We start from the raw sequence: 13,283 nt of genomic DNA on the forward strand, positions 1-13,283 counted from the left end.
ACTCATGGATAATCGAACATGGTCACACATGCACATGACCCATATATAATCAAAAAAAATTTTTTTTTTTCATTTATCATTCGATCTCATGATAACAATAAAAAGATTTCATTGGATTAATTTTTTTCAATATGACATCATTCTCTTATCATTTGAAATAAAAAATTTGGCTATAATTTAATTAATTTTTTATTTAAAATAAAAAATTTTAATTTTTTGAACTTAAAAAATTTTTCATTTAGAAAAAAATTAAAATCTTGATGATTTTTAAAAATTCATTTAAATTTTTTACCTACAAAATGATATCATACCAAATGAAAATTTTATAAAATCACTTAAATAGAAAAAAAAGTAATAATGAAATGATTATTCACAATATTGGCGTGGTAAAGTTGATACAAAAAAGCTAATCAAACTACTCCTACACCCATAAATATATGATTACTGATATAATAAGAATAATACATATAAAGAGAAAGAGAAGACACAACGATCATTTGGTTTCTTGAGGTTCTATCTATTTTGAATAGCTTTTGTTGATGGTTTTCTCACTGGCACTAGTTTAGCATTCCTGATTGCTTGACTTTATTTTCTTTTGGTCTTGTTTGCTTTTTTTTTTTTTTTTTTTTTTTTTCCCTTGTATAGATTGGGTTTTGCATGTTGTGGGTCTTTATCGGTCAATTAATGGGTGTGATTCCTGATATGGTGCTCAGCAGAGATACTGTTATGATGCTTTAGGGATTTCATAGCCGTGCGCTCCATGACTTTGGCTTTCCTAAATATATAGGAGATTGAAATGACAGTGAGTGTTCCACCATCACTGATATTGTGCTTCACCTGTACTGATTTTGATTGCGTGCATATGGGTTTTGGCTATGTCTCGGGTGAGGTTGGTAGTTTTACGGTTACCACCAATGAAGTTGTTGATCTCGAAGGTTGTAAAAGAGTCTCGATTTTTTTTAGGGTTTGAATTGGATTAGTTAGACTGATCATTGTAGGGCTTTGAATTAGTCTACGACGTATGTAGTTGGACTTTCTACTTTGCTGCATCTCTATATTTGCCTTAAAACCATGCTAAAATACAATTTCGGTGCATTAGTTTAAAAAATTTTTTTTTTTTATTCTTAAGATATAATATAATTAACAGATTTATTCTATACTTTTCAAATCCAATACTTTAATTTTTCAATTTTAATTTCATTTAAATTAAATTTTCTTCTAATAATCTAAACTTAATCAATTTGATTTCGGTCCAAATTCAATGTTTTATCATCTAAAAATTTTATTAAATCTAATTAAAAAAAGAGTTAAATATAATTCTAAATAATTTAATGTATTTTTTAAAATTAAAGAATTAAAATAAATTTTTTTATGAGATTAAATAATAAAATTTTTTAAAAATTATTATTTAAATTTTATAATATAAAAAGTTTATTAATTGATATTTTAATTAAAATTTTTAAAATTTATTATTTAATCTTTATATTAATTTTGATAATTAAATATTTATTATTTAATTCATGTGAACTAATCAACAAATAATCACTAATTTTAAAAAATATGTTAAAATACTTAATTTTGTAAAAAATTATTAATTAATTTTTTCTTATTAAAATATTTTAGATCTAGGCTAAAATTGCCGAAAGAAATAATAAATAATTTTTTAAAATTTTAAAATTATTTTAATATATTTTTCAAAAGCAAAGACTAACGATAATTTTCACATTACATACGGATTAATTATAATTTTCCAATTTCAATTACAACACGAAGCGGAGCCAGGAAATACAATTCTCAGTCGTTCTTCCCCAGCAATTTCAAAAGCTTACAAATCAAATTTCGTTGCTTACCCTTTTGTTCGCTCCATAGTTTGATTGTAGCCCATTTATCACTTAAAAAGGTTGATTGCCAAAGTACAAATTCTTCTTTATAGGTTTAATTTTGACAAAATTATGCAGAAATCCGGAGGTGGAATAATGGCATGGAACGTGTTCAGATTCTGCACTGCCCTGCGTGCCCTTGGCTCTATAATGATGGTGATGGTCCTTGGAATAATTGGCCTCACGTATTATGTCCTTGTTATAGCCGATTATGGTCCAGCTCTCTTTCATGGCGGCCTCGAATCGCTTGTTTCTTTTATTGTCTTGCTTTTGTTCCATTCTTTGGTAAGTTCCATCAGAATTTCGCTCCCTTTTTTTTTCCTTTTAAAAAAAAGATCATTGATGTGCCTAGTTCTTCAATGCCGATGAAGTGTATTATGGGTCGTTTTTAGCTAGTTCAAGGAAAGTGTGGGAAGAATTAACATCAGAATTCCCACTGTTGTTCTTGACCTGGTTTAGCTGGTAGTCTTAAGGATTGTTGTTTCTTGTCTTTGACTTGGACTCTGATGAGCGGAATTTAGCTGAATTTTGTTGCACAATGGTGGCAAAGCGGCATTTCTTAATTCCCCCTGTGAAAACTAGTAATTTGCAGGAATTTAATTCAATTGATTTATTTATTTTTTAACCAATTCTCATATTTGGAAACATGAAGTGAAAATAATTAGAAATCATGCAAAAAATAGCGTGATTTTGTAAGGTATTTAATTCACTTCCTTTCTTGCATATGATTTATTCCAAACAAACTGGAATCATCAAAGATTAATTGCATTTTTGTTTCACTTATGTTATGTTGCAAAGATATTGTTATGGGGTGCTTGGTCCCTTTTGGATTTCCAGAATCAAGCAATTATACATATGTTTTTGATACTAGTAAACTATCAAACATTCAAAGAAAGAATTATAGCTCTAGAACTGCATGTCATCCTTTTTGCACAGTTCAGGAATCAGGAATATGTGATGGATAGTTAGATACACATTAGATGTATTGTCTTTTCATGGTGAGAGGAATGATATTGTTGGTAGAAATATAGAAAGAATTTTATTTACTAGTTAGTTAATGCTTATGTATTGAATTTTCTAGTTCATTGTTGACTCGCGGTCTAAAAGTTTTGCATTTTAGCAGAAAATGCTATATACATATGAAGACTATTTGTTAGTATGTCCTTGCCAGGCCATGTTTTACATTTTCTGATCTTTATTTCCACACTGTTAAGTCTGTAACCATTGTGCATAACCTGTATGGATTTCAGATTGCTGGCTATCTAAGGATCGTTTAAACTAAATTATCTACTATCTACTATTATATATTATGCTCATTAATAGTTATATTTTGTGTACTCGCTTTGCTTTAGTTTCTTGTCAATAATACAAACAACTTGTGTCAACTTGATTTTGTGACAGTACTGTATGATAGGATTAGCATCATGTATCAGCAGCTTCTTTTGTGTGTTTAAAAGATCTCAATTCTCAACAATGTCGTGAACCATTCTATCTGAGATTGATGAAATTTTCTGATTTCATTGTGATCTGAATATGATTTATTGTATTATTCGGGAAAAATTAGGTTTTATAGGACTTCACAGATTTTGATTATCCTATGTATAACAAAATGAATAAAAGAAAATGATAACAAACAAAAAAAATCTCAATGCACAGGGCTTCTCCCTTTGCAAGAATCAGGCGAGGGTCATCATCATATGCAACCTTTCTCCTACCTCCTCTCTTTTCTTTCTTCTTTTTGGTGCAAAGAGGCTGTTTCTACTATTTGAACTCATGATCTTTGGTGAAAAAGGACTAAGCTTACCATTATGCCAAGACTCAACCATTTACCTAGATTATCTGTTGGCTGATGTGCTAAGTTTCAAGATATAAAACGTATATGATGCCTTTCATTTGTATGTCATGGGCAGTTGCCATGTCATTCACTAGAAATTGGATCACATAGGTGAAGTTATTTGGGGAACATGATAACTCTCTAATGGAAATAATGATGCTTGATGATCACAAAAGTAAATATATTATTCTGAGTTTCTGTAGTTGATTTCCATTATGTAGTTGGTGATGCTATTATGGAGCTACTTTACTACTGTTCTAACGGATCCGGGTGGTGTCCCACCAAATTGGAGGCCATCAGTAGATGAGGAGAGAGGTGATGCAGATCCATTGATAGGGTTGGAACATGGTTCAAATTTCGGTCCAAACCAGTCATCTGTATTTGGTGACCCAGCTAACCAAAGAATGCGATTTTGTAGAAAGTGCAACCAGTTTAAACCACCTCGATGTCATCACTGTTCTGTTTGTAAGTTTTTAACATATAGATCTTTCAAGGAGAGCCTATTGCTGTTTCTAATTAAATGTTGCTTATTTTTTATTTTATTCCAGGCCGGAGATGTATATTGAAAATGGACCATCATTGTGTTTGGGTTGTCAATTGTGTTGGGGCACTGAACTACAAGTTTTTCCTGCTTTTCTTGGTATGTTAATTATACTTCAAAGTTTGATCATGTTAATCCATATGCTAGAAGGGCTTGGAGATTATTGATTTTGAACTAGATAGACCCTTCATAGTTGCTTGTTTTGCGGTATATGTTGAAAATACACTTTCCAAAAGTAATTAAGTCTCAATCTCAAATTCATTGGGGTCAAATGCATAGATTGTTTTTCTCTGTTTAGCTGAAAATAACTTTCTACATACATATAAAGAAAATAGATGTCCTAAACATGGTTCAAGGCTTAGTAAAGAGGTTTGGTTTTTTGGCCCCTTAACTTGGTTGGCAACTAATATTTATTTACCAGCATACGGTTGGTGCTTTCAGGATTCTTTTCTAGGAGAAAGAATGTACAATGATGTGTACAAAGTTAGTGCTCTGTGCATAGTCAAAAGTCAATGTTCGACCTTTTACATTGGAATTGTACCACCTATGAGCCTGTCAGGCCCCATAAAAAGAACAAGAAAATTGCATTTATTTTCACCATTGAACAATGAATTGCAAATATAATGCAGCAGGTGGGTCCCACATTAAATGAATAGCACGATGGATGTAGTGCATATTATACTTGAGAACTCTTCTATTAACAACCCTTTTGGCCGCATGGAGAAACTCTGTTAGCAAACCCTTACTAATATACAAGAGATTTACACATGGAGAAAGAAAACTATTGAAATGCAAGAGCAGGTCAAAGCCACTAAACAGGGCAGTTAAGAAATTCTTGTTTTTCTTGCAACATGATTGAGCTGCTGCCATATTCTGTGGGTTTAGTTTAGCCATGTTCTCCACTTAATTAGTTATTGATTCTAATTCCTTAACTGTAGGAGAGTGATGCTCCGTGTTTAGTTCATGCTTTTAAGTTTCCTTATTTGGAGGAAGAAGTTATCTCTTTCCTTTGCTATTTAAGTGTAGTAAATTAATAAAGGAGATATGATAAGAATTTTGCCAAAAGTTGCTAAGTACTTAACTCAAGAGATTTTCAAATTTTCTCTTAATGAGCTTGTACAACCTTCATCATAGATCGAAAAAAGAAACAACCATTGCCTTTTTTATTCATTGATCCATTAATTCCCCCAACCTCATCCCATAACTCAATCCTTTTTCTGGAATCCTACCAATGCTTTACACATGGAACAGGGCACACGCCTAGGCGCATAAGGTGTGTGCCTTTCTCCAGTCGAGGCGCTAGGATTGGGATTTGGTGAGCCTTGGGCTAAGGTGTGCCTGGGGCAAGCATTTAATAACTATGTTTTTTATTTGGGAAAAAAAAATTTGCTTAGTATGTTGACATGCATATGTGAGTTGTATGCAATTTTTCCAAAATTAGTTTTCTATTGACATGCACTACTAATTCAATTTCTGAGGGTTTCTTTTATTTATGTTCTTATGCAGGTTTACACATTTCTTGAGACAACTCTTGTTACTTTATCATTATTGCGGCTGTTCATAGCATTTTTTACTGATGGTGAAATATCTGGAACACCAGGAACTCTGGTAGCCACTTTCATTACATTTGGTGAGTCGGACGAAAACTCATCTATGATATTATGGTTTCAGTTAATTCTTGTATCCTTATTATTGTTGTTATTTTTCAACTAGTTCAGTATTGAACTTATCATTTGCACTGAGTGTCGTGGGCTTCTTGATTATGCACATTTCGTTGGTACTAGCCAATACAACCACCATTGAGGTATTTCCTTCTACTATATATGGTTACCTTTCTTTCTCAAATATTGGCAAAATTTGTGAGTTAGTGTCTCATAATAGTCTTTCTCGATTTTCTTTTTTCAGGCATATGAGAAGAAAATTGATCCCAAATGGCAATATGATCTTGGACGGAAGAAAAACTTTGAACAGGTTATATTTGCCTTAAAAAATTTGTTGAATGTTTGTTTCTTTTGTATGCTTGTTCTTGCTTCTTCATACGTGTAGGTTTCAGTTTATAACCATTTTCATTGGACAATAGTGGTTCATCTTGCACATATTCTGCTACAGGAAAGAAAACCATCACTTTTAGTTGCTCACTTGATTTGAGTAATTCCTCTCCGAAGATCATTATGTTACTGAAGCTAAGGTTTTTAACTAATGTGTTCTAGACCTCCTATATTATTATAAATGTCCTTGAGTCACTTTTATAGCACAGATGGTTTTAGACTTTTAGTGAAAATTACAAACTGAGATCTGATACTTTGGTCTTTGGTTTGGTACATCCACATTTGCTCGTTGAAGCCCCCATACATGCAGCTAACATTCTTCTTAACTTGGATTCTTCTGATACAATTGTAATCAAATGATTGAATTGTACATGTGGAAATTGGAATACTGCACTTCTGTTTTGTGGCTTCACTGGCCAAAGCCTGTAGATATCATTTGGATGTATTTACAGTGGCTCTCCTGGCAATGAGTACCTATTAAATCATCGCCACTTTTCCTTGTTATATGGATTCTTGCAAGACTTCAAACTGCTGTAGGGCTAGGCTGGTAATTCATTCATCTACTTTTCCTTGCTTTTATGTTTTATGTCAACAACTGTTTGTAGGTTGCATTATTATTATTACTACTACTATTATTATTATTATTATTTTTTTGTCATTATTTTAAAAAGTTCTAACCTCTTATCTGATTTTGTCTCCAATGTATTCAAATGACATGTGTGCAGTCAAAACCAACATATCCACAAGATTTATATGGCAAAATTGAGGATGGGGAAATTCTATGTTGTGAAAACCTAACTGGACTGGCTGGCCGGACTGGTTTAACCAGGAACCAGAGCCTGATCCGGTTCGGTTCACACACAAACCTGTATTTTTTCGGAACTGCTATAAACCAGAATGAACTAGCCAGTTAACCAGTGAAACTGACACCCTAGTTAACCAGCCTGGGCTGCTGGAAGTCTCACATTCTTGTTACTTTCTTACTGGAGTAAAATTTGACAGTTTCTTATAAATATGTATCATTAACTTTTAATTTAAACAATTAATTGAATTAGTTATGTAGTTATTAATACAAACATGAATTATTTTTCTATTTTATCATTTTTATTTTATTTGTTATTATGAAATTTCATTCTAAATATCTATAATTTCAAGTGAAATGTTAAATTACTTTTTAAGATTTATTTACATATTAAAATTTAACTAAATTTCCTTTAATTATCATTTACAAAATATACCTAGCTGCTAACTATAACAGTATACTAACGTATTTAGAGAAATTATTAGTTTTATAATATGTTTTATATTTATTTAATATTATATCAGTTAAACCCTAGTTGACTCTAGTTAAACTTTAAACCCTTAACCCTCCTTCTTCACTTGTTCATTGACCAGTTCTATTTCTAAAACCTTGGGAAATAAAATGGACAGGATTTAAAAAAAAAAATCAATGCATTTGTAGAAAGATGTCAGTGGCACCTTTTAAGGAAAAGTTGAGAGAAGGGACATTGACATGGTTTAAATGAGTGCAAGGTAGACCACGAAAAGCACCTACAGTGAAGTAGATAAGAAAGGAAGGGGGCATCACGTGGAGCTTAATACTGGAAAAGGATTTAGTGGCTTTATACTTTTTCTGAAAATGTATTCCTAAACCGAGTGAAAAGATGGAAACAAATTGATATAGTTGCATCCCAACTAATTTGGATTAGAGCTTATAAGTTCAGTTGAGCTAACTGAGACGTATTTGAGTATTTAAAACTGATGACAAGTGATATCAAGACATTAATCCAGACAAAACACTCTTAGGTGTACTTTTGTGAATGATTTTCTGGATTACTTTGAATTTAAGAGTACAACCTCAATTTAAAATGTTCAGTCATTGGTTTTGTTGGAATAATTAGTACTTAGAGTAGTATGTCTGATAATTCTGTTTTCCTTATGTTCTCCCTTCACCAGAAATTCTGGCTTCACTTCTAATCATGTTTGAAAATTAATCTATCCTGTAGCGATATTGTCATAGAGTAAAGTTGTAGTAATCCAAGGCTACAATGCGAGTCATTGTTGATTATTTTTTTTTTTACATATCAGGTGTTTGGGATGGACAAGAGGTACTGGTTCATCCCTGCTTACTCAGAAGATGATTTGAAACGCATGCCAGTGCTTCAGGGTTTTGAATATCCTACAAGACCTGAACTAAATGAGCTCCAGCAGCTCTAACTGCATTTGGCAACACAGACTATTAAGATGTTATTCCTTTTCTCATGGCTTAGGCATCATGGAAGAAGTGGCTAACAGTGGTAAGCTCCTCAAGAACTTTTGTGCTTGGACTTCTACCTATGCGAGATACATTGGCTGGATTATGTTGAAGGGTAAAACTATGCACTTCTGTACATATGTCAAGTTTTGCTTGTGTGCCAAAAATATTGTGTTTGCTATGCATTTACAGAGCTAAATTCAACGTTTTATCGTATTTGCTATAAGTTGAAAATCAAATTCAAGCGTCCATTGTTTTATCTCCAGACCTCAACTGGTTTAGCCAGAGTTGCCAGCCGAACCTCTTCTTTGGTTTAGATTTGTAATGGTTTTAATTTCTAACTCCATATGCATTTTCTCTCCATTTCGGAGCTTTGCTATCCTTTTCTCGGGTTCCTATATTTTGTGTTTGTAATCCTTTGAAATGCAGGAAAATGGTGATCTATGATCTATGGTGTTATTACATTTATCCCCTCAAACTGGGATTAGGTGTAATATTACCTCTCTTTTTTTTTATCAAATTCTCCTGTAAATTAAAGTGCATCAAACAACATTATCAGATGGAGTATCCATTTCTTCCTCCTGGTTGGAAAGATAATTAATCTCTGTATTTCTCAAGGTCGTCTCAAGCCTAAGTAAAGATTAATTCTTGAAACTTGAAGACTAACAGAGTTGTCCGAGGATCTGAAAGTTCCAACTAGTGTGGTATGTGTTTGTACAAGACTGCATTTTGTACTTGGTTTTTCACTGCAGTTAGGGTTAAGTTTTTAAATATTGTGTGGATGTTGTCTGTTTAATTTAGGTAATGGGTTGTATTTGAACTGGACCTTATTGAATTTGTGACCCTTTGCCTAGTGATTTTGCCTGCAAAGACTTTCATAGTATGCAATGTTAGTGTTCAAATAATAATAATAAAAATAATAAACATTGTACATGGTCGTTGCTATTGGTGGTACATCTGTTAGTAAGAAAAACTTAGCTACTTAATTTACGTGGTGATTAAGAAAATAATTAGATCTCTCAAACGTAGTATTCAAATCGAGATTGAATTTTAAGTTTTGCTAAAAATTTTAAAAAATAATTAAAAAATAATATATATTTTAAAATAATTAAAAATATATTGTAATGATATATTTTGATAAATATAAAATTATCATTTATTTAAATAGAAATATTCTTCAACCGAAAATAATATGTATATATATTATATTATATAGTTTTATATTATAGATTATGAATTTTGAAATCATTATAACTTAATTATTTAAGTAAATTAATTAAAAAAAAAAGATAGAAAGAATGGTTAGTGGAAGAAACCAGAAAAAAAAGAGAAAGAATAGTTAGTGGAAGAAAAACAGTTATGATAAATTACTTTATCAAAAGTAGCTGATAAGGAAGAGAGTGTAAAAATTAATTATAAATAAATTTAATATATTTTATTTATTAAAATATTAAAGCAGATTTTTTTAATTGCTTTTTTAATAACATTTAAATGATATTTTAACATTAAATACTCTTGGGGATGTTGCTTGAAAGGAAAGAGAGCGACGGAGAAGAGAGTTGTGTATCGAATTCTTTCGCCTTTCGGTGAGGGGTGTCCGCTGCTGGTTTTGTGTTAATAATTTCCGTTTTTCTTTGTTTAAATTATGATTTCGATTGTGGGTGACTGCTCTTGGGGATGTTTTGTTGATGTGTTCGTGTTTTTGATCTTTGCTGTCTTGAGCTATTAGAGGTTGGAGTATTAAGTTTGCTAAAAAAAGTGGCTCTATGACTAATAGACCATTAACCAATTTCTTTTATAGTGGTGGCTGGTATTGGTTCTGTGGGAGCCTCTAGTTAATGTTTTGGAGTTGGGTGGTTATGGCTCGATGAGGATGATTGCTGGTTTGCGTGTCTTCTTGAAATGTTTGATGGCAATTCGGGTTGGTGGATCATATTTGTATTGATTGAAATTTAATTATTGACCGATATAAATACAACACGATTAATAAATTATTTAAAAAATTAAAATATTAACATAATTCTTTTATTATATAAATCACATGATATAATACGATAATTTAATCATATTCAATTAAAATCACATGATTTAGTTCATTTATCACATTTGATACCATAAACCTATTAATATGAATTTTAATGCGATTTAATATTAATTTTTTAAATATATTTTAATAAAAATTTAATATTTTTAATATTTATAAAATAATATATTATATGAAAGTTATATAATTATTTTAACATTCATAATTTAATACTATATTAAAATATAAAATCTAATTATTTAACATCAAATAAAGTTACATTTCATATTTAACAAATTAATATTTTAACAAAAAAGGATAATACAATATTTAATTATTATATAAATACATAAAATAAAATAGAAATTAACTAAAAAAATAAATATTTATATTAAATAATATATATATATATATATTTAATAAAATAATTATAGATTGACATGTGACATGAATAATAAATTAGATTATAAATATATTAAATTAAATTAACGGATCAATATGTGACTACATGATTATTAATATATTATTATAAACAGATTAATACGATTTTAATATAAATACAAATAAACTTTAATTCTGACTCTTTATTTTTGGGTTTTATGCTGTGTTTATAAGTTGCATCAATTATTGCGACCCTTACATGTAGGCCTCCCACGTTGTTGGTCTTCTTCTGACTTGATTTAGGTAAGTGGCCTGCGATTGTGTGACTTCTCGTACTCCTCACTACTGGGATATAAATGATGTGATCAGAGTATGAATCGAGGGGGTAGTTTGTCGGTTAGTCGGTACAGTCATGCTGTCGAGTGGTCCATCAATTTTTTGGGTTCTTAAAAATTTTGGGCTTGGTCAACCTTGCATGATAAAAAATTTTTTTAAAAAATTCAAATTTCAATGTGAATTGCCAAACAACTTTCTGTTTGACATGATTTTATAAAAACAAAAAAAATTAAAATTTTAAATAAATTTTTATAAAATTATACATGATTTTATTTAATTTATAAAATTAAGATTTTATAAATTAAAAAAAATAAATTCTTTGAATGTAAATAAAAATTAATAGAAAAAATTGAATTACATTGAAATTTTATAAAATCTTTAAGTTCAAATAAATGGTTAAAGTTTTAACTTTTAATGGAGTGATAATATCCATAAAAATTTTAAATTTATATTTTTTTATAATTATACTCTTAATTTTTTTATTAATAATATTTATATAATTATATTCTTAAAAAAATTTATAAACCCTAGACTAAAAAAAAATAATTAGGGTAATATTTAAATTTAAAAATAATTTTTTTTCGTGATTAAACCTCGAAACGCTTAATTCAAAACAAATATCATAAACATAAATGAATGAGACAACTCTATTTAGCATTCTTATTTGTTAATATAGAGGTTTCTTACAATAAACTAATATTCTGTATTAATTTTTAAGAGTAATGGGTATAATTGTAAAAATTAGGAGTGTGTGATTCTAATTTCAAAATGATTTCTTGTAGGAGCTGGAACTGAAAGTTGATTCTTTGAATTTTTTAAAACTAGAACGAAAATCAGATTTCAATCTAGTTTTATAGGTTTTCAGTTTCAATTCAATTCTATTTCAATTGCAATTTTTATATAGTTATCAATTTTTATAATAAAATTTAAATTTAAATAAAATAATTAAATACTTTTAATATAATATTAAAATTATTTATATAAATTAATAAATTTCACATTTAAACTTTAAAATGATAACAAACATTCATAATATCATATAATATTTTCATTTAAAATATATCAAGATACTAAATAATCAAACCTAATATAGTCTTCTTATTATAATTTTTAAATTCTTAACTATAAAATAAGAATTTTACAAAAAAAGAATTCAATAATCAAACCTAATATAGTCTTCCCGTTATAATTTTCAAACTCTTAACTATGAATTAAGAATTTTAAATTTTATAAGAATTCAATAATTGAATTCTGTTTTTGAAAATTCTTATTTAAAATTACAAAGTTCAAAATTTATTAACTTAAAAAATTTACATTATCATATACAGAAATGATATCATATAAATGAGTTTACAAGAATTCATTGAAGATGAAATCATGAATGATTCTGTAAGAATTCATTAAAAATTTTTTTTTATAAAATCATTCAGGTCAATTGTGGGGTAAAAGAAAAAGTAAAAATAAAAATAAAACTCACAAACTTCTAAAAATTTTATTGCAATATTTTAAAAAAATAAATTTCAACTAAACAAACTTTCATTAATCTTTTGATATGTTAAATTTGTTTAGCTTCCTTCGCTTTTTATAATTCCTTCGCTTTTTATAATAAAACTATGTAAACTACGTAATATCTAAAATTATATAATTTAATTGAATAGTATTTTTTTAAATAGTCATAATTATTTTAATTTAATTTATTTTTTATTAATATATATAATCTAATTAACAATTATATAGAAGTAATACTAGCAATTACAAGTGTATATATATATATATATATAATTAATTTTAATAATTTATATTCTATTAGTATTAACTCTATTAGTATGGAGATAATATATAATATATTTAAATAGAATAAAGTATAATTAATTAATTAAATTATACCTTTATAAATCTTTAATAATTAACTAATAACTAAAATATATAATAATTATATATATACATATAATTACTAATAATAATTATAAGTATATATATATATAT

At 28.8% G+C, this 13,283-nt stretch overlaps 1 protein-coding gene across 4 annotated transcripts; it reads left to right on the forward strand.

The window, feature by feature from the left end:
- Positions 1–653: 653 nt before the first annotated feature.
- On the forward strand, positions 654–8,936 carry LOC110628510 (probable protein S-acyltransferase 14). Of its 4 annotated transcripts, XM_043956069.1 has the most exons (8): positions 654–802; positions 1,959–2,165; positions 3,936–4,179; positions 4,263–4,354; positions 5,762–5,885; positions 5,974–6,059; positions 6,161–6,226; positions 7,029–8,380. In XM_043956069.1, exons 1-8 carry the CDS (start codon positions 797–799, stop codon positions 7,215–7,217), a joined length of 1,014 nt encoding a protein of 337 aa, XP_043812004.1. In that variant the 5' UTR covers positions 654–796; the 3' UTR covers positions 7,218–8,380. The 4 variants fall into 4 exon arrangements, 2 of the variants coding, with proteins under 2 accessions (XP_043812004.1, XP_021630898.1); XR_002490075.2 differs by lacking the exons at positions 654–802; positions 7,029–8,380 and adding an exon at positions 8,392–8,530 and having other exon boundaries at positions 1,737–2,165; positions 6,161–6,850; XR_002490074.2 differs by lacking the exon at positions 654–802 and having other exon boundaries at positions 1,737–2,165; positions 6,161–6,850; positions 7,029–7,159.
- The last annotated feature ends 4,347 nt before the right edge of the window (positions 8,937–13,283 follow it).

Source organism: Manihot esculenta, chromosome 1 (genome assembly GCF_001659605.2).
Source record: "Manihot esculenta cultivar AM560-2 chromosome 1, M.esculenta_v8, whole genome shotgun sequence".
NCBI classification, from domain to species: Eukaryota; Viridiplantae; Streptophyta; class Magnoliopsida; order Malpighiales; family Euphorbiaceae; genus Manihot; species Manihot esculenta.